This window comes from Ambystoma mexicanum, chromosome 7q (genome assembly GCF_040938575.1).
Source record: "Ambystoma mexicanum isolate Mex_15411 chromosome 7q, UKY_AmexF1_1, whole genome shotgun sequence".
Classification (NCBI taxonomy): domain Eukaryota; kingdom Metazoa; phylum Chordata; class Amphibia; order Caudata; family Ambystomatidae; genus Ambystoma; species Ambystoma mexicanum.
The window spans coordinates 518,896,307-518,918,390 of NC_090941.1; the positions used below are offsets into that span (position 1 = coordinate 518,896,307).

General features: G+C 43.8%; 1 protein-coding gene across 4 annotated transcripts in view; it reads right to left on the reverse strand.

The window, feature by feature from the left end:
- LRRC63 (leucine rich repeat containing 63) overlaps positions 1 to 22,084 on the reverse strand; it is a 418,560-nt gene that overhangs the window by 81,096 nt on the left and 315,380 nt on the right. For all 4 annotated transcript variants that reach the window (XM_069640387.1, XM_069640384.1, XM_069640383.1 and 1 more), the window contains 2 exons: positions 8,108 to 8,244; positions 6,544 to 6,627 (listed from right to left, as the gene is read on the reverse strand). In XM_069640387.1, the coding sequence (XP_069496488.1) occupies positions 6,544 to 6,627; positions 8,108 to 8,244 (221 nt within the window). The remainder of the gene's footprint in view (positions 1 to 6,543; positions 6,628 to 8,107; positions 8,245 to 22,084) is intronic.

Sequence of the window (22,084 nt, forward strand, 5' to 3'; positions counted from 1 at the left end):
TGCCAATTATTTTTTTAAAGTTGACGGGGTTGGAGTAGGTCATGGTTATCATTTGACCAGAATTTCTCCTGATAGGAGCTTTCTTTATTTTGTCAGACAGATATATTGGTGCGGTCTCAGATAGACATTTGAAGACCATAACAGCACCTTTGAATTTAATTATTTGTCCAACCGGTAGACAGTGGAGATCCCTCCTAGCAGTAGAAATCTTGGAGCATCAGCTGAGCCCATTAACGGCGGTAACCGCACCATTCTAAATAGTTTGCATTTTAGTTATATTGGATTTTGAAGTGCCCATCAATATACTATTGCAGTAGTCCAATTTTGAATTTATTATAGCCCCAGCAATCACAGCAAGGTTAGATAAATATGGGCGGATTTGCCATAGCAAGTTGGAATAGAAGGCACACATGGATTTCAGGAATGAAACATGTCTTTTGAAGGATAGGTGAAAGTCCTTTTCAATGATGGAGGCAATATTAGTTTGGAGATCTAGAAGGGCCGTCTCAGTGCCATGGGTGGCACGAAAACCTGATTGTTCATCTGCAAAAATGTTATTTTTTTCTACAAATGTATGGTACTGTTGGTATGCGATTTTGTCGATTATTTTTAGAAGAAACTGCACATTAGTGATGAGTCGAAAATTGCCAGGGGCTGAGGGGTCGAGATTATCCTTTTTAATACGTGGGGTGATCCACGCCTCTTTGATGTAACTTGGACATAAGATTCACTGAAATTGGGAATTTTTGGCACAATTACTGCACTGAAATACAGCCGGCGAAAATTGTGCAGAAAAAATTGTCATTTTTCTGGTGTGTTTACTCCCAGCTCTGAGCTGGGGTGAACATGCCAGACTCGAGATTGGGCGGACCCTTAAATGCGGCAGTAACACTGTTACCGGCGCATTTAAGGGCTACCGCCCAACTCGTGATCAGGCCCGAAGTCTCGCTCTTTGTGGGTATGCAGGTTGGAAAGTACATTACTGGCCTCTTACTAGTATGGTAGGTCAGGGCTGAAAAAAAACAATGCTTACATCAAGTTGCAGACACTCCTATTTATATAGGCACAATAATAAAGTGTACCAATGTGTCTGCCACTTTTTTTATTTAGGAGGCAGGCCTGTTGGGCTGGTTTAGGTCACTTATCTTACTCCAGTACAGGGCTTTAGGGCATGGAAAAAAGGATGCTGATTGTTAGACTGGATTTCTACACTCTGGCCTGGTGAACAGATGGGAAAGCCACCCCAGTTATAGTGAACAGGGACAACTTCTGGGAGTTTAGCTAAACCACTCAGGGTAGCATGGAGAGTGGCAGTGGCCAAGTCAAAGGAATGAGGGAGTTTAGTAAGGGGTCATCAATGAGTTCACACAGTACATAATCAGGGATTACACTTAGACAATCAGTTATACAAATACTATATTTATACATGGCTAAAGAATACACTATGAAAATGACTGGGAACAGGTTACATCATCACACAACACTAATAATATAATACATATTGTTATATAGTGCTTCCTGTGAGTGAGTGGCATGAGAGAATGTTAGTATGTCACGGTGGAGTGTTTGGATGTAAGTTATGTGAATGTTCCAATCTAATCAGTTGGGGACTTGATAGCCTGGGTGATGGGACCCAGTGGTTTCTCTCTCTTCGTTACTTGATGTATAGTGCAATAAAGCTTGACTATGGAACTACAAGAAAGTGTATGAAGTAACATAATTTCACTGGCAACGAGGTAAAAAGAGCCGGCGTGTGCAAAGCAAGAGGAAGTCTGCTGATGGGGGAGCAGCCGGAGAGCAGAGGAACCACTGCCCCCCAAAGAAGGTCAGTCCCATCACCCAGGGAAGAGGGATTGTTATATTAATTCGGTAGGTGGAAGAAATTAAGCCCACAAAAACCCCAATCCCAAGGAAGGGTCCGGGAGGAGCTTTGTACCAGAGCACCAGTCTACCTGTCCCAAGTGAAAAGGTTAGGGAAAGGGGAACGTGGTGTTTCTTCGACAATTTGAATTAATTCAAGGTGTTGACAACAAGGGGCGTAGGGATAATATTTCAGTTATATTTTAAAACATTCCAGGACCTGGTAAAACTGGCAGGATTTGGATAAACTGTGCAGCTGCAATCCAAAAAGTACATCTAGCCCTGTGCTGTGTGATTGGTCCAAATACGCTGCGAGTGTCACAGCAGGTATTGACAGTTGTAGGCAAGAGATCTGTCTTGTGTCAGGGCTAATAGAAAATGATGACGCAATAGAACCCACCTGTGGGGTTGGTGATCCGCTGTTCTGGTGACGGAGGCTGTGTTTGATAAGCGCACTGGGAACAGACTGAGGAACAAAGTAAAGAACCTTACCACGTAACGATTCTTGTTATGTCAAAGCGTTGTGCATGATCATCGGAGGGGGTCCTTTCCTTGTAAAACTGAAGTGTGTATGCAACAATGACACAGCGAGTAGGAGAGCGTTCCTGTGTTACGCATTGTACGTCGAAGACAAAGAACGAACACAGCATAGATAATTTGCAAGATCGGAAGGACAGAGAAGGAATCGGAAATCTTGATGTACACAAGAAATCGGTATTCAGTTCGAGAAAGAGGATGATTCAGGATTTTTCAATGAATGGTCAGGAGTATGTTGTCAGAAGGCTAAATGTGTAAAGGCAGGAGTATGTCCACATAGCGGCACAATGGATAAAATGGAAGTTCATGAGTTGTTTGCAAGGTACAGTATGCAGTTTTGTAAAAACTGCTCAGGCTCGATTGGTGATTCAGAGATAATGGCGAAGGAAGAGGTACTTGTCAATTCATGTTTTTGTCCAGCATGTAAAGATGTTTTGGACATGCCAGGAAATGAGCATTTGGCAGTGTTACAGGAACTAGATCCAGATCTGGTAAGGTTCTTCAAGGAAATCTCTTTTGAGCAAAGAGAAGCATACTGGTTATATGTGCACTACGTTGTTGTATAGTATAAATCAAAGCATAATGGTTATATGTGCAGTATGTTGATGTATAGTACATAGGAGATATGTAAAAGTCGATGTTTTAATGAATGTTATTGTACATGATGGTGAGCTTGTTGTGTGAGTGGGCTAGATATAACCCATTGAGGATTTGCAGGGATGTGATGCCAAGCGCATCATGGACATGTAACACACTTACTTATTATAAGGTGCTGGTTGAGTGTTGAGTGGTAAGCGCCAGTATCTATGCGATGCTAGTGTCGGTTAGAGGTATCTCATTTAGGTATCTTAAATTTATTGTTAAATGGAGACATGGTGAGTATGGTCAAATATGGAAGGACATTTTTTAAGTTTACTGTTATATGGAGAGTGGTAAAATACTAGTAGTCATGTGCAGAGATGTATGGCTTATGTGTTTGGTTACAGTTTTAACCTTTTTGAGGAATTCTAGGTTAGAGGCAACGCATATAAGGAATTTTGCGATTTAAACTTATATGTATAGAAATGTTTGAAGAGACATGCTATAAATGGGTAGGAGACATATTAAAATGTGCAGGATATGTTTTTATATGGTTAGGAGACATATTCTGGTGCGGTCACATGATGACATCTGCGGCCATGACGTTGTCCACGGACCCATCTGGCGAGAGACGCAGTGTGTATGAGTGTCTGTAGAACAGGCGCTCTTGTCCGTGGACTAATTAAAAGTGTGTCATGTGAAAACAAACACTCCGGACAGTCGCATAGTCCGCAGACTATTAATTGGGCTTAGAAAAACAAAAACGATCACACAAGAATATGCAACACATTTATAGTGTAAAAAATAAAATGTATTTATGAAAGGGATGGGGTATCAGAATGGGAAACAAATGGGGGAGTTAGGAATGTCTGTACAATAATGATTAGGGGAGGAAGGGAGTGAGGTTTCATAAAAGCTTTTTTCATTTACATTTTGGGAATTTGATGGGGATGGTTGCTGGGCACAAGGGGAACAGGTTTAAGAAGTACAGTGAACATTTGCCATCACATGATTATTGACATAATGAACAAGTTCCTTAAAGTAATTACTTAGTTCATCCAATTTCGCAGAGAAGTTCATGATTTCATTATGTACAGTTGGGAATAGGGCATCTCTTTGTGATTCTTGGGATTGTGGTGTATAATTAAATTGGAGCATGTTTTCTTCATGAAAACTATGTACTGTAAGAACAAAATAAATTATTATTTCAGTGAGGTCTGTAAAAATTACACATTATTTGTTTAAGTTAAAAGATGTACTGTAAACCATGAGAGATGTTATCATCACTCATTTATTCTTTCGGGAAGTTCTCCTCCAACTTTTTGCCATTTCTGTAAAAATGAAAAAATAGTGCTTTTTCCATATAAACCATGTTTATATAATTAATGATAATAATAGAGAAATAAATACAGTGTACTTAATATTTTGTAAGAGCTTGTTTTTAAATAAATGCCTGGTGTATGTGAGTCTGTATGCAGAGTTGTACTGAGGTGACAATGTGAGGTAGAAAGTTATGATTTGTGCTTGGTGCATTCCATTATGCTGTGTGCTAAATGAACACATAATTTGTACATTTTCAAATGGTGATTTTGTACAAAAAGGTATATGTGGGTGTAGTAACTATACATAATGTTGTTTTATGTATTTATGAGTTTGTTGGTTGAAGGGTAACACATTTTTTGTTCTCCCCTGTGCATCTGGGCTTTGTGAATGCTGCCTGATGTCTGCGGACATTTGTACTGTCCGCAGACTCTACAGCTGCTACATTGGGGTGGTGGGTGAGTATAATATAAGGAACGTTTAGGAAATTAAGGGTGTACTGGTCAAAACCTATGAAATTCAATGAGAAAACTTTGTTAAAGGTACTTTATGGTTAAGTTGCACTAATACAAACCTATGAAATTTAGTGAAAAGGTGTTGTTAAAGGGAAGTTATGGTTACAAAAAAAAAAAAAAAAAAACAGAAATTCACCAGTTATTACAACAAACTTGCGCGACGAGCATCAGTGAGGACCTAAGGCGTGTTTTTGCAAATCTGTCTGTGTTTTACTTTTCCAAAATGTCAGAATGTAAGTGGAAAAACTATTGATATCAATTTGGTGTCTGTGTAGTGGGCCTGGTCCTCGGCACATGCAAATGTGTACTCTGATTTGCTTATTGGGGAATGCAGCATGGCCGAAGCCCATGCCCCATGTATCTGGAGACTGGCCATGGCTGCAAGCCATGAGCACTGGCCATTGGTCACATTATTTAAACACTAAACCCCTCGCCGCAGGGGCATTACCGAGTCAGGTAATGCCCCTGGGCCCATAGTTATAGGCCTGACTGAAGCGAGGGCCTTAACGAATTCCCTGGGCATTACCTGACTCAGTAATGCCCCCCCGCGGCGAGGGGTTTATAGCTATTAGTACCCCGGCCCGCCAGACAGGAGTACTAATAGCATTTTGTTCGGTTCTGAAACGCTGCAGTATTTAGGAACAGAAAAAAAAACAAATTCAAAGAAAATGGCCACCGGTAAAGGAAAACAGAGTCCGTTTTCCCTTTCCATGCCAGCCATCGGGAGCAGACGCGCTGGAGACAGAAGTGTTCCCAGCACGTTCGCTCCCGAAAAGGAGAAATACGAAGGTAAGTGGGGTTGGGAGGGCAGGGAGGGAATTGTATGCGGGGGAGGGGGAAAACAAACAAAAAAAAACTTACCTGAATCCCCGGCGGGGGACGATGGCGGCCTCCAGCCGTGTGGAGGCTCGGAGCGGGGATGAAATGAAAAAAGGAGTGGAATGCCGGCCGAGGGATTCCCAGCCGGGTAAAGCACCGGCGCGGGCCGATCAGAATGGTTGTTACATTCTGGTTAACCCTCGCCGGGTACTAATAGGGTATAGTGGACACTGAGCAAGTAGGCAGGATAGGTGCAGTGAATAACTGGGGTGGTTTGGTGACGCTGGGGTCATATGGTATATATGCAGAGAGAAGGAATATAGCAGACCACTGGCTTGGATGATATCAGAAATATAAGGACCGCAGCAACTGTCTACAAATGGAAAATTCTCCAATGAAAAACAGAAATGTGCATGCATATGTCCTGAAGGCCTTACACTCTAATTGATAGGTGCATTTAATATGTTACAATGTTGGCAAGGGACAGCCTGAGGCCCTGCTGTGCCAATATATTCTTTTGCACTGAAAGGTTTACTTAAAAAAATGGCCAGCATGAGCCACAATGAATTTCATCGCAAATGGATTCCCTACATATCCAACCTACAATTCTATTATACAACAGCATACCTGTACATATAAATACATATGGGTTGATATAATCACAGGAAAATGTACTCAAACATTTGCAGCATAGTAGCTGTTCTTGTACAAGCCAAAACTGCTACAATATATTTTTTCACACGTTATATATACTAGCCGCTCTTCCACTTCTATTCCCTTAATCTCTGCATCCATTGTGTACTTATGGAACATTTGTAAAATGGAGACCATTTGTAAAGTACAGTGTGATTAGAGTATGGCCATGTGTGGAACATTAAGAACAGAACGTTTGTAAGAACTTAAATGTGAATACCTGAGATTGGAAATGTCATTGGGCAGCGAAGAAATGGCATTGAAAGAGACATCCAAAACCTCAAGATATGCAAGAAGAAAAAGCCTGAAAAGGAATAAAATTGCATGTTTCAATGTTACATACATGGTATTAAACAAAACTAAAATAAACTGTTGCATGTTTAATAATCATTATATACGTTACAGGAACAGACTGCACGGTCACCTGAAGAAAACAAAAAGTAAAAGCACGTTTTTGTTACCCTTCTCTGTGATTCTCCACAAAGTGAAGCTAGTTGGTGGGCCTGTGACTCTAAAATAATTTGCATATTTATTACTTAATGCATGCACATCTTAACACCTATTGTAATGCTTGTACTTGTGGCAACAAACATTGTCTCAACACTGTATATCATCACATGGAGGGATTATTCTTTAGCATATCATCTGAAGTGAGTGCATAATTCCTGTCCAAAATATATATATAAACTACTACCATTTTCACACCACAGACTCATACCTAAAGGTTAGATGTTTGCATCATATTTCTTTAAAAGACCACAATCATTATATATCTGTTTTTGTAAACTGCACCCTATCCTGTAAATAATAGCAGACCATGTGCATTGTCTCATGACTGAAAGTCTTTGCACAGCTAAGGGTTCCGGCCAGGTTTCCCGCTTTCGCTGAACCCTTCTCAGGAACGTGAATCTGCACTTAAAGGTGGCAAGACATTGGAAGCTTGTTTTATGCTGTGCATTTTGCAATTACAAACTGAAGGTCATAGCATGCGGACATGGGTGTCTACAGGAAAAAGTGGGCTCGGGATCTGGGGACTGATATCTCAAAAACAGTGAAAGTCAGTGTCCAATGATATTAAATTGAATAAGGCGGATCTCAACCTGAGATACAGGATGCAGAGTACGGTTTTTAGAATTTGTGCCTGGGGCTGCTGTAATTGGATCTTTGTTGGACATGCGGGTGCACAGATGTTACTTTAAGGCATATTCTCTGGATGTGCAAAAGGGCAACTACATTTTGTAAGGAGGTTCATCAAAAGTTAAAATGATGACTGCCTCAACGTTTCTAAAGATGCCACTAATTCTAAACCACCTACACGAGCAGAGTGTTCTGCAACGGTCTCAAATACAGTGATATCTACAAGGAATTCCTTAAAATGTAAAAACCCAACAAAAAAATCAATTGATGACTGAATGTATAGTCTCTATAGCGTGTGGTGGAGAGAATTCAGTTCTCAAAAATAAAGGCAATAGATATGTATGAGGACATGTGGTTGCTCTATAATAGTTATTATGTGTGAAAGAACTGTGTTTTTGATTTGCCTATTTTGTGTTTTTCTTCTCGCCATCCATCTCCATTTGTATGTAGCATGTCTTTTATGTCTCAAAAGTACAACACCATTCACTTATGTTTAAGCGCTTAGTTATGAGACGATGTAGAAGTTATGGAATTTAGCTGCTACTTTATTTGATGTTGTGAATGCCTTCGTCTTTAATTCTAGTCCCCTTGTATTTTGAGCTAATAAAACATAATTTCATTAAAACAAACTGAACATAAAACCTTACCCTGGAGGAAGAGCTGACAATAGGCAAAATGACATGATAAACTGCCTAAGCTTCCTTAGTCTGTGAATGTCGAATGGGATACTTTTGATGGGGTTGTTTCTCAGCTTCAATACCTCAAGATTTTCAATATCAAATACCTTGAAAACATATAAGATAGATGCTTTGTTTATTTTCTATTTTCATTCTTATTTTAGTCAAAACATGGTAATACAATGGGAGAGACATAAGCATAATAAACAAAGGTCTTCCAAACATCATCAAAAAACACTGTCAATACACATCTCATATGATCTACATACAACAGAAAAGACCATGCGGTACACAGCAAGTAAACAGAATATATCTTAAAATACTCTGATTGTATAATAAGCTGTTCCTTAAAGTGTAATTATACAAAAGCCTGTTTCACTTAGTAAAGCATGTTAAGTGCCAACCTTGCCCTAGAACCTGCATGATCTCACCCGCTAATAATTAGTAAGAAGTAACATTCCATAGTACCCAAAGTCGTACTGAAGTGCGGTGTATGACCTTGCAGTATTAGAAGAAAAATAAATCCACAAGAAACGTTTTGACAAGATCATCATACCACTGTTGTGGTGAGAAGGGTATTATTCTGGCAATCGCCGAAAGAGGTATCAGAATTTCACAGAAGGCCACCTCTCTACATGAGTTTCCCATTGCGGTGGTCCGCCATGCAGCATCAAAACCAAGTCTCAATTTCAGTAAATGTGGTGGCCGGATGCATTATAGGTTAACATTGGTCTAACTCTGTGTTCCAGGTCGGCATTGTTCCCATCACATATTGGGCAATGATATTCTCGGTGGTACTCTTTCGGTTGCACTGTTGCTATGCACATTTTACTTCCGTGTGAAATTGTTATTCACAATACTCTGTTTTCCTTTTTATAATAAGTGTTTTATTGTCCATATATCAATTCAGTGACAAACAGCTGACGTGTTTACACAGCATTACATTAATGAGCCCTGTTTCATGACAACACCTAGGGACTCCAGCTTCTTGCCGTCTGGCACTCTCACATGTCACTGCTCCAAGTGCTTCTGCTAACACCAGCACCCATGGTCAGACATTAGCATTTGTCAACACACAAAGACCAACAATTGTTTATGAAGATCAGGGGATTGGATCACTCTAATGCTTAAGGCCTTGTAAAGGCACCTTCTTAGAGATGAAGACGTGAGGGACATTTCACAGTGAATTGAGACAATGTCACATGAACAATAAATGTTACATTAACAATAAAAAACCTCTACTGTAATAAAATAGAAATCCGAGCTGTCTCTGTAACAATTCCATGCTGATGCTGCTAATAATTCTTCTTCTACTACTACTACTACTACTACTACTACTACTATTACTACTACTATGTCAAACACATTCTTGTCAGTAACAATTGCATACAGAAGTTCTTTTAATTTTAAAAGCACAGACAAAGTAAGGAACTTGTATGGGTTGTTTCTACTGGAAGGGCCTATGGTTGGGTGTTTCTCCTTATCATTATTTGCGATCATAAACCCAAACAATAAAACTTAAAATTAGTCAGCACAAACGTGGCTGCCAAACCTTCTTGTCAAACATTTTAAATTGATGTTTCTTCTGGTTTACCGGCAACACCATCCCTTGTAATTCCACCAGCAAAGCCACAGTGTCTTCCTTACCTATATGGCTGTCACTCCCGCATTCCCTTGCCCCAGTAAAACAGATAAAATGACGAAAGAATGTCCCTACCAACTAAGATTGGAAAAACTAAATCCATAACTGCATCTATATCTAACAATGGAGGGTTTTCTTTCTTTGAGATTACAGCATATTAGATTGCAGAAACATGAACAAATGCTCATGTGGTAAGCAATAATGGCTAGCTCATTGATCAAATGCAACTATAGAACCAGCTTCCAACAGTTGGCCCAGTCTGGGCAGTTTTAGCTCATCCCATCATCTTACAGTATCATCTCTGAATATTGTTGGCAAGATAGGATTTTCCCAAAGGTTGGGTATTGTGACGGTCTAGAAGTAAGAGACGGACACAGGGGTGGCAGGTTGATTGGCAAAGACTTTTATTATAAAGTAAAATGGGGGAGCTGGAGGAAAGCCTAACTAGAGATCTAAGAGGGTTCCCTGCCGCAACAAAAATAGCTAATTAAGCTGTCAGCATCAGAATGTCCAAAGTAAAGTTCACTGTAATATGTCCAAAACCTACGCGGTCCCTCACAAGCTAAACTAAGTATAATGTGCAAGGGGGAAATGTCTCTTGACTGTCGACCTACAGCGCGATCTTGTCAGCCAAACACAAAAGGTCCAAAAGGTGTAGAAAACCAAGCAAAAGTTCCACAAGACTCGAGGGTTGTCCCCCTTTACCAAGAGTCTTTCCAGCATATGAAAACAAATACAAGTTTCAAAAAGACCCAAGGGTTTGGGACCATTTCTCCATTGTCTTTCCACTGTATCTGTGCCTCAATTAAACTACCTTGTGTGGGAGGCTACTGTCCCTTCCTTAGCACCTCTTTCTTGATTTACTTTCCTGCCAAGAAGGGTACTCGACCATTCTCTTTCACCGCTGCTTCGTATGTATGTTTTGGGGTATTTGTCCCCCTTGTGGGTCCCAGACCGCCTTCACTTGATTATGTTTCCAGCTCTCTTCTTCTTCTGACCACAAGCTTGGTTGACTCTCCTGCCTAGGTCTGAGATACTTTCTTGCATCCACAAAGCTTCTGTTCCCTTTTGTGATGCCCAGGGGTTTGTTACCCTAGTATGGGTCCCAGACCCCACTCAGTTGTATGTTTTCACAGTTTCCCTGTAGCCCACAGCCTTGGTTTACTCTCCTGCCAAGGTCTGTGGATGTTGGGGTTTAAATAAGCAATGTTTATACTTTCTGTAATTCGTGGTTTCCTTTTCCAAAATGGGTCTCAGGTCCCCTTCACCTCGTTATTGGCCCAGTTTAATGTCTCATGTCTTTCGCCCCTAGCCTTTTGCTCCCTCTGGGTCACCCCAACGCTGGGATCAGCCACCCCGTTACCTATAGGGTCTGGACCATCTCTCTCTGGTTGCTCACAGCTCTCCCTGGGCTTTTGGCAGCTTCCGGAGTTTTCCGGCGTCCTTGCCGGACCTTTCCGTGCATCCTCCGCTGCTCAGCGCCCGTCTCCCTGAACTCTTGTGGCTCCGCTCCGCAGCAGGGGGCATGCATCTACTTCAGTCTGCTTCCAGGTTGGCAAGCCTTCTCCGAGTGTGATTCTCCATGGGAATCGCTGTTCTCTCTATCTGGCCCGCCTCTGCGTACCTGCAGCCTCTTGTGGTGCGTGCTGGATCAAGAACGAAGATGCCATTCTTCAGCTACCTCTCTGCCTTTGAATGAGGGTGGGCCAATCGGGTACCGGCAAAAACTAGAACGAGTGCTGTCACTCTCGCTGGTGATCATCATTCCTTGCGTCCTCTTCCTCGTTCCAGTAGTTGTTAACTGTGATTTATTGCAGTAACATATGGAAGTCTCATGTAATGTAATGATTGATGGGTTCAGAGAAAAGTTGGGAGGGGGGAAAAGGGTAATGTGTTTTCACAATCTGGTTACTACTCTCAATGGGGTTCTCCCTCCCCATGAGAGCCTCCTGCTGAGCACCACTCCCAGGGGGATTATCAGGTAGTGGCTTCGCCTCCTTGGACTCATGGAAAGGGGCTCCCCCATCTAAAGCAGTGGCAAACTCTTGGGGTTCGTCACAGTATTCTCATCTGGTTTGGGAAGTTTATGCTTCACTGGTGTTTCGTCTGAGCTACATTCTTTTATAACATGCTGGAAACCCAAATTTAAATTCACCAGCAAGTCTTAATTCGTTTTTGAGGCTATCTATTGTCCTCAAATATTTACCCATGTAAACCAAGTACTTTGGTTGGTTCGTCAGGCCAGCTCAAACATAGCACTGTAGATTCGACCCACCGCAAAACAAAAGGATTCCTGCATCTATTCATTACTTCTGAGAATTGTTGGTCCACAGTTTTTTACCGATTAAACCTGGGTCCTTATACAGAGTCACACAGGCATTCTGCAGACTGGTGCAGTCGAGAGCAATCCATATCATGGAAAGTATTTACCAGCAGTGATTTTGTAGCTCAACACTAAGACGAATTGTGACGTCCAAGGAATTATTAAAAACGAAGTGCAAAGGTGGGCACTACAATGTAACTCATACGTTGAACATTAGATGCTGTTCAATATTGAGAAGCTTTCACCTGGGGCAACCAGTTATGAAGAGATCCTGTGGCATAGGGACCAAAAAATTATGGAACAAAGAGAGACTAAATCTGCTCTACCAAGAACTGGTGCTCGCAGTTGGCCCTAAGGAGGGCTGAACATTCGGAAGATAATGTATCAAATAGTTTATCCACAACCTTTATAGTAATAAATTATCGCCATAAAATGTGATGATTTATAGAAACGTTTATTCACATCCCTTTTTCGTAGCTCTTTTTGAATATTATTCTGTCATATTCAATGAGGCTGCACCAAATCAGGTTAGGATTATATGTACAGATGCCAATGCATTTCGCTTACAAAAAACCTTCATCAGGGCGGTACATTGATTTAGTGATCTATATACATTAACCAACATTTCAACAATTGTCAACCATTGCGTAACAACAATGTTTCAGATGAACAAATTTAAACACATACCAAATCCCAGTGTTCCACAACGGAGAGAACATGAAAAGAAAAAAGAAAAAAAGCTTTGTCAATAACTGAGTATCTGTATATACCGCAAATTAACAAAACCTTGTTTATAAAAAAAAAATGTCCCATACCTTAAGTTTCAAATAATTCTCAAATGTTTCTCCATATGCGTGAGAAGCAACGGGTAGAAGTGCGGGCTCCTGTAAAACCCACAGGGAAACTAATCAATAACAAGAAACGTTAATTGAAGCCGTAAGAGCGGGGAAAATGGAGTCAACCTTACCTGTCAGCGACGCTGTGTCAGTGACAACTGCATTTGCACAAGCGCGCGCGCGAATGCCTATTTCCGTATTTAAATGTTTCCATGGTGACCCAACGGTGTCGTGTAGATGCACGTACGCCTTGGGTCCCACCTTTGTGGAATCACAGAAGGCGGGACAATCACCATGGAAGCCGGGAAGCTTTGCAATCCAGTACATAGAAAATGCGTGCGCTTTCTCCAATGAGAAAAAGCGACTGTAGCGCTGGCACAAAATCTTACATATCTCGTAGGAAGGCTAAATGGCAATCAGGCAAACAGAACGTTGCACAAAAAATGTCATTTCAAGCATGGAACTCCAAGAACGTCATGAGAACAAAGAATGTAGTTACAAGTAAAATTTGCAAAGATCTGCAGCGAAACACAGGGAATTACCAGCAGTTGCAGTATTAAGGTATGTGTTTGTTTGCCCAAGATGGGGCATATTCTAGTGCATTTTTATGTTCACAAATAGTGAACTGTTCTATAGAGGTGTCCATCTTAAAAAGCTTAGTGATCTGAAACAAGGAGACACGCTTAGATTACAGGGATATCCCTGACAGCAAAACAGCAAGGTTCATCCCTAGAAACAAAGGAAAAAAGTAAAAAGTAAAAAATTACAGAATTACAAATAGCACATATAGTTTATCTCTTCATTGATACCCTTCGGCGCCAGAGTGCCCAGTCGATCAATCCAGTACGTTTCTCGTTGGTCAAGTCGCTTTTGCAAGTTTTCATATTTGTTGTATCTTTGTACCACCTCCAGGATCACAAATTTTATCTGTGCCAAACTATGACGTTTCTCGCACCAATGTCTTGCTACTGCTGAGGTAACTGTTCGGTTCCTGATGCATGATCTATGTTCGTTCCAACGAATTTTCGCCGTGCGTTGTGTTTGACCTACATAGAAAAATCCACATGGGCATTTGATACCATAAATGATGTTTTGGGTGTCACAAGTCGCATAATCTCTTAATTTGATTTTTTCTCCAGAGTGCGGATGATTGATGATTGGTCCTTTTATAATATAGTTGCAATTATTGCAGTTGAGGCAAGGAAATGTTCCAATGCGGTCTGTGAGTTTCTTCTTGCGGGGAGGTTTGGTGTTCACTAGTTTGTCTTTAAGGTTTTGACTATGTTGGTATGCAAAGGTAGGAAATTCTTTAAACAGGTGTTCTATTCTTTGATCACACTTTATTGTGTTCCAGTTCTTTTTAATTATGGTTTTGATCCGCCTGCTTTGTCTGGAAAATTTGGATACAAAAACCAAAGGAGGTGTGGGTTTCTTCTTTACTTGAAGTTTCAACAAATCTTTTCTGTCTTGTGTAGCTGTGCGAATGGTGGCTGCCTCTATTTCAGCCGTAGAGTAGCCTCTCTCCAAAAACTTGTCTCCCATGTCTTTCACTGCTTTTTCATAATCAGAAGGGTCACTGACTATTCTTTTTACCTTTAGCATCTGACTATAGGGGAGATTTTTGATTAGGCTCGGTTGGTGGAAACTGAGTCTTTGCAAAAGGTTATTGCGATCAGTACTCTTTCTGAAAATAGTTGTTTTGTACTCACGGTCTGTGATCCTTATTTCCACATCCAAAAAATGTATCTTTTCTCTAGAGTATACATGTGTGAATTGTATTCTGGGATTGATACTGTTTAAGTAATTAAAACATTCTAGCAATTCTGTTTCAGTGCTTGTCCAGATGCCAAAAATATTGTCAATGTATCTGATCCACAACCCTAGGTTGTTATTCCAATTGATGTTTTTAAGTACATATTCAGTTTCAAAATTATGCATAAATGCATTGGCATAGGAGGGTGACATGATGGCCCCCATATCTGTGCCAGCTACTTGAAGGAAAAACACATTTTTGTATTGGAAATAGGAGTTGTTACCGATAAATTCAAGAAGTACCATGATAAACTCTTTCTGTGCTGGAATGTCCTCTTCTTGCAAAAGTAACCATTCTACTGCTTCTTGACCTTGATCATGCGGAATCGATGTGTAGAGACTTTTGACGTCTATGGTAAAGCAAATATGATTAGAGTTGAACGGTATTGATTGAAGTTGCTGTAAAAAATGTGTAGAATCCTTTATATAGGTGTTTGTCTTTTGAATGAGTGGTTGTAAAAAGAAGTCTATATATTTTCCCAGAGGTTCAAGAATGCTGTCCATACCGGCTACAATAGGCCTACCTGGTGGTTTCAGAGGATCTTTGTGAACTTTAGGCAAAAATATAGAAATGTGGAATACGTGGATGAGAATTTGTAAGAAACTCTCTGGTGTTGTGATTAATCCATTCTAATTCTTCCGCTTTTGTGAGTAGACCCTCCACATTTTTCTTTATTTCCTCAGTGGGGTCAATGTCTAGTAAAGCATATACGTTGGTATCATTGAGTTGTCTGATACATTCTTGATCGTAATCTTGACTGTTGAGTAATACTAGACTGCCTCCTTTATCCGCAGACCTAATGGTAATAGATTTGTCGCCATATAAATCTTTGATCAACCGGAGTTCATGTGGTTTCATGTTGCGATTTTTGGAATGTCCAAATTTAATTTTCTCAAGGTCTCTGGTAACTTGTTTTTGAAATATATCAACAGAAGGTACAGTAATAGGAGGAATGAAGTTGCTTTTACTCTTCAATTCTTTGAAATCTAAGGGGTCATCATCTGTTGGTTGATCCTGCTCTAGTTCACTGAAAAACACTTTGAGCTTCATTTTGCGTATTAGTTTGTAAAGTTCAATCTTTGACTCAAAAAGGGTACTGTCATATGTGGGAACGTAGCTGAGTCCCTTCTGTAAAGTTTGATTCTCTTTCGGTGTTAAGACCCTTGAAGATAAATTAATCACTATGTTTTCTTTTGCTGCAATCTTGTGTTCGGTTTTTCTTTTCGTTTTTCTTTGGCCCCTTCTTGTTCTCTTCGGCCTTTGTCTAAAAAAGGAACTCTGTTTCTATCGGAGTTTTGTGGAGTACCTGATGATCCCGAGGTATTTGGAGTGGGTTCTTTGTCGGACTTTGCTTGGGTTTCTGGGTAATACATTTTGGGCCGATTTGCGCAAGTCAGACCTCTGAGGATTCCCAAGGGTGTCCTCTTTTCCGAAATGCATGGGGTTCCCTGTTTTTCTTGGTGGCTTGGACACCCTAGGCCCAAATCTGTAGGGTGTGCGCATGAGCAGAATTCCTGAAATGATGCTGTGCCGAAAGACTTGGGGTTACTTGTGTTTTAGGCTTTCCCCTTGGTGCCCATGTAGGTGCACCCACACATATGAGGTACTGTTTTCATCGGGACACCTGTGGGAACGCAGGACGGTAGGTCATGTGTTGTTGGCGCCGTGTTTCGGTTGGTGAGCCCAGTGAAATCTACGGAAAATTGTTTTTTTTCACCTAATTTCTGACTTTGCCAGGGTTTCTGAGTAATACATTCTGGACCGACTTGCGCAAGTCAGACCTCTGTGTATTCCCACGGGTGTCCTCTTTTCAGAAATGCATGGGGTTCCCTGTTTTCCTTGGTGGCTTGGACACCCTAGGCCCATATCTGTATGGTGTGCCTGTCTGAAAAAATCGTGAAATTCAGCTGTCGGAAAAGACTTGGGGTTAGGGGCCTTTTAGACTTTCTCCTTGGCACCCAGGTAAGTGCACCCACACATGTGAGGTACCGTTTTCATCGGGACACGTGTGGGAACACGGGACGGTAGGCCATGTGTTGTTGGTGGTGTGTTTTGGTGGGTGAGCCGAGTAAAATGTCAAAAATTGGTGTTTTTTTGGCACATTTTGGGGTTTGCCAGGGTTTCTGGGTAATAAATTCTGGGCCGACTTGCGCTAGTCAGACCTCTGTGGATTCCCATGGGTATCCTCTTTTCAGAAATGCATGGGGTTCCCTGTTTTCCTTGCTGGCTTCGACACCCTAGTCCCAGATCTGTAGGTTGCCCACATGAACAAAATGTGCTGTGCCGAAAGGCTTGGGGTTACCAGTGGGTTACCCTTTTTCTTTTGTGCCCCAGGTAGGTGCACCCATACATGTGCAGTACCGTTTTCATTGGGACACGTGTGGGGACGCAGGAAGGTAGGCCATGTGTTGTTGGCGGGGTGTTTCGGTGGGTGGCCAGAGCCAAATGTCTGAGAATTGTCTTTTATTTCCAGCCAATTTCAGAGACATTTCCCTCTGTCCACTCACCGAAACACATCGCCAACAACAGATCAACAAAGTCTTTCGGCACAGCACATTTTGTTTGTGTGGACAACCTACAGATTTGGGCCTATGGTGTCAAAGCCAGCAAGGAAAACAGGGAACCCCATGCATTTCCCAAAAGATAGGTCTTTTAGGCTTTCCCCTTGGCACCCAGGTAGGTGCACCCACACATGTGAGGTACCGTTTTCATCGGGACACGTGTGGGAACGCGGGACAGTAGGCCATGTGTTGTTGGCGGCGTGTTTCGGTGGGTGAGCCGAGTGAAATGTCGGAAATTGGGGGTTTTTCGCCACATTTTGGGGTTTGCCGGGGTTTCTGGGTAATACATTCTGGGACGACTTGCGCAAGTCAGACCTCTGAATATTCCCACGGATGTCCTCTTTTCAGAAATGCATGGGGTTTCCCATTTTCCTTGGTGGCTTGGACACCCTAGGCCCAAATCTGTAGGTTGTCTCCCCAAACCCTTTGGGGGTTACAAGTGGTGTAGCCTTTTTCCTTTTGTGCCCCGGTAGGTGCACCCACTCATGTGAGGTACCGTTTTCGTCAGGACACCTGTGGGAATGCGAGAAGGTATGGCATCTGTTGTTGGCGACGTGTTTTGGTGATTGGACACAGGGAAATGACTCTGAAATTGGCTGGAAATGAAGACAATTCTCAGACATTTTGCTCTGGCCACCCACCGAAACACACTGCCAAAACCACATGGCCTACCTTCCTGTGCCCCCACACGTGTCCCGATGAAAACGGTACCTCACATGTGTGGGTGCACCTACCTGGGGCGCAAAAGGAAAAGGGTAACCCACTGGTAACCCCAAGCCTTTTGACACAGCACATTTTGTTCATGTGGGCAACCTACAGATTTGGGCCTAGGGTGTCGAAGCCAGCAAGGAAAACAGGGAACCCCATGCATTTCCCAAAAGAGGACAACCGTGGGAATCCACAGAGGTCTGACTTGCGCAAATCTGCCCAGAATTTATTACCCAGAACCCCCAGCAAATACCCACATGGGAGAAGGGTGCCCAAGGCCAGGGATATTACCGCCGACTTTGCTGGAGCCCTGGCTGCCCTGCGTTACAGCTTCTCCCCACCAGGGAGTCCCGGCAGTGTGCCAATACCTCCCCGAAGGGAAAAGCTGTAATGCAGCCCAGCCGCAACTCCAGACGGTTGGAGGTGATGTCCATGGCCTTGGACATCCATGTACCATGTGGGTGTACCATCCCTTAAGCACAGCAGCTGCTCCAGGGAGCCCCGGCAAGATCCCCATTCCTCCCCGGAGGTGACATCTGTAACGTAGCACAGCGAGAGGTGGAGCGTGGGCTTGCAGACGGACAACCCACATGGGATTGATCCGCTCCCAGGGAAACACCAATTTTCTGATGGCATGGAGGGGCAATTTGTGGCCTGCCCCTGCAATTGTGTCCCAGCCCACCAACATATCTGCCCAGATGGCCCATTCCCACCCACACCACCAACAATCCAGCCCCAGTCTCACCCACCCCACTGACGATTGGAGGGGCGGCGCATCTCATGTAGCCATCCCTGAGGGTAAATAAGGGGGGGCTGTCCTGCACTCCTCCCTGGGCTCAGGCGTCCCTTCCTAGGAGCAGATATCTGGGCCCAGGGAGGGCTGCATGACATGGCACCCGCTCCGCTGTGGGTGGGGGGGAGGGGGTCAACGACCCGTCCCATTAGAACATTCCCCTTCCCTTTGGGGTGCCCCACAGCCCCCCCTAAAATGCGTTCCACCATTTTCTTCCTTTGGTAACCCAACTCCCCTTGGCGCAGAGGGGCACAATGTTGTGCCAATCTGGCCCCAGGGTGCCCAAACCTTATGCCCCACCCATTGGGGGGCCAGTCCCACAATTTTTGGGGGCCCTCTCCCTCCTTACCCCAAATGGGTGGCGGGGGCACCTCATGCCGGCCTCCCTGGGCCTCCTACAAACGGCTGCGTGAGGTACACCCCCCCTCCATTTGGGGTGGGGGGGAGAGGGCCCCCAAAAATCTTGGGACAGGCCCCCCAGTGGGTGGGGCAGTAAGGGTTGGGCACCCCGGGGCCAGTTTGGCACACCAATGTGCCCCTCTGTAAACGAAGACAAAAATTGAAAATGGCAGGCTGCCCTTTAAGGGGGGGGGGGACTGAGGGGCACCCTACACCACTGGAGAATTTTCTAATGTGAAGGGGAGTGCACCTCTCCACCCCCACCCCAATTGGAGGGGTGGCGCATCTCATGTAGCCCTCCCTGGGGGCAGATAAGGGGGGGGCTGTCCTGCACTCCTCCCTGGGCTCAGGCGTCCCTTCCTAGGAGCAGATATCTGGGTCCAGGGAGGGCTGCATGACATGGCACCCACTCCACTGCGGGTGGGGGGAGAGGGGTCAACGCCCCATCCCATTAGAACATTTCCCTTCCCTTTGGGGTGCCCCACAGCCCCCTCTAAAATGCATTCCACCATTTTCACTTTTTTCCTTTGGTAACCCAACTCCCCTTGGCGCAGAGAGCACATTGGTGTGCCAAATCTGGCCCCAGGGTGCCCAAACTTTACTGCCCCACCCACTGGGGGGCCTGCCCCACAATTTCTGGGGGTCCTCTCCCCCCCTCACGCCAAATGGGTGGCGGGGGCACCTCATGCAGGCCTCCCTGGGCCTCCTACAAACGGCTGAGTAAGGTACACCCCCCTCCATTTGGGATGGGGGGGAGAGGGCCCCCAGAAATTGTGGGACAGGCCCCCCAGTGGGTGGGGCAGTAAGGTTTGGGCACCCTGGGGCCAGATTGGCACACCAATGTGCCCCTCTGCGCCAAGGCAAGTTTGGTAAACAAAGAAAAAAATTGAAAATGGCATGCTGCCCTTTAGGGGGAGCTGAGGGGCACCCTACACCGCTGGGGAATTTTCTAATGTGAAGGGGTGTGCACCTCTCCACCCCCACCCCAAATGGAGGGGCGGCGCATGTCATGTAACCCTCCCCGGGGGCAGATAAGGGGGGGCTGTCCTGCACTCCTCTCTGGGCTCAGGCGTCCCTTCCTAGGAGCAGAATCTCCCCTTTCCAATGACATCTCTTCCAAAAAAAAAACTGGCGTCTAGCGGTCCCCACCCCCCTACCCCCTTCCCATGCTGCTTTTGAACCTTTTTATTTTTGTCCCCCACCCCTGGGGGCAGATGGTCACCCATCCGTCCCCAGGGGTCTCCATACATGTGGCCCCCAGCCTTCGGGCAATGGGGGGTGCTTACCTAGTAAGCAGCCGCCCCCCCTACTCTAAACACATCCCTGGTCTCTAGTGTGCATTGCTGCTCACGGATCGAGCGCCCTGTGCCCGATCCGTGAGCAGCAATGCTGTCACACAAGGTATCGTTGGAAAGGGGAGAATCTCCCCTTTCCAACGATACCTGCCACGATCTCCGGCTTGAAATACAGGCAGAGATCGAGGCAGAGAGAGAAGGGCACTCACCTTCTCTCTTCACCGCGGCAGCCGAAAATGGCTGCCGCTGTGAATTTACTTTCAGTTTCACGCCGGCGTGCATTACGCACGCTGACGTGAAACTGAAGGTAATCCAGCCCCCTGTCAGTGAGGGGGGACCTCGCCCTCACATAGCCCGGGGGTTGGATTACAGTTTTGAGCGATCGCTGCTTTGCAGGGATCGCTCAAAACAGAGTGCTAAAAAGGACGAGCTATCTCGTCCTTGGCACTACGGAGGTAATGTCAAGGACAAGATAGCTCGTCCTTGGCACTGAAGGGGTTAAAGCATAAAAGGATGAAGATGCATTGCAAGGATAACTTCCTTTTATATTGTCCCCAATCATATGTCCATGAAATTGCAGCTGCCAAATTCGATCCCAGAAAGGCTGTTTAAATTATATGCCTGATCTGCAAAAGCATAAGTGAATGCCCAAATCAATAGTGTTTCTGCAATTACTAAGGCACATTCCTCAAAGTATAACCCAAAACTTAGCCTGAGATTCATCTTTCAATCGGATTTGCCTACCTGTCTGCCATTACCATAGAACACGATGCGGGAACGGGAACGCGGCTGCTGATGCAGCCTCCCGTCCCACCTCGCGTTTAAATCTAGTTCCGTGTATGGTCACGTGATCGTCAGCTGATCACGTGATCGCACATTACTGGATTGTGCGCGTCTATCGTTTGCTCTGTAGAAGCCCGTGATCACTGGACAGTAGGTATTATCTTGGTCTATTCTCTGGTGCATGCTGATATTACGAGTCAATTGAGCTGAGAGGTGTCATTAATTAAGCAGAACTATAATTGTGTGTGAACACGCAATCAGTACGCTACGCTGCAGTCACATGATTGCATTGCTGTAATATCATTGGTTAAGAGCTCAACTACTGAATAAAGTCGTATCGGCATTCTTTGTGTAATTTGCGTTGGGACACTATATGACAAACATTATAAGTTCCTGTGATAGATTATGGTACTGTATGTTCAGTATATATTATAAGGATTGAACAGCAAAATTAGCCATCATTAAGTCCAGTTGCCATTAGTGTCATAGGTGTTCACTAAGGGATGTAGTTAACCTTCGGGTAAAAATACATTAGCTTTCCAACAAGAACGTAAAACATTACATGAACACGATCCCTCCGCTAGAAGACATTGTACAAAATACTATTCAATCCATAATAATGTATATTGTTAGAAGTCAGAGGAAGTCCAAGGAATTATTACAATATCCTCCACGTACAAAACATACTTCATTTCTTCACCTTTTCCAGTATGAAAGTGTCTGATTCCCTTTTCCTGTCAAATACTCTACACAAATAGCTCAATGAACATGCCAAAAGAGTAAAGGCAAAAGGT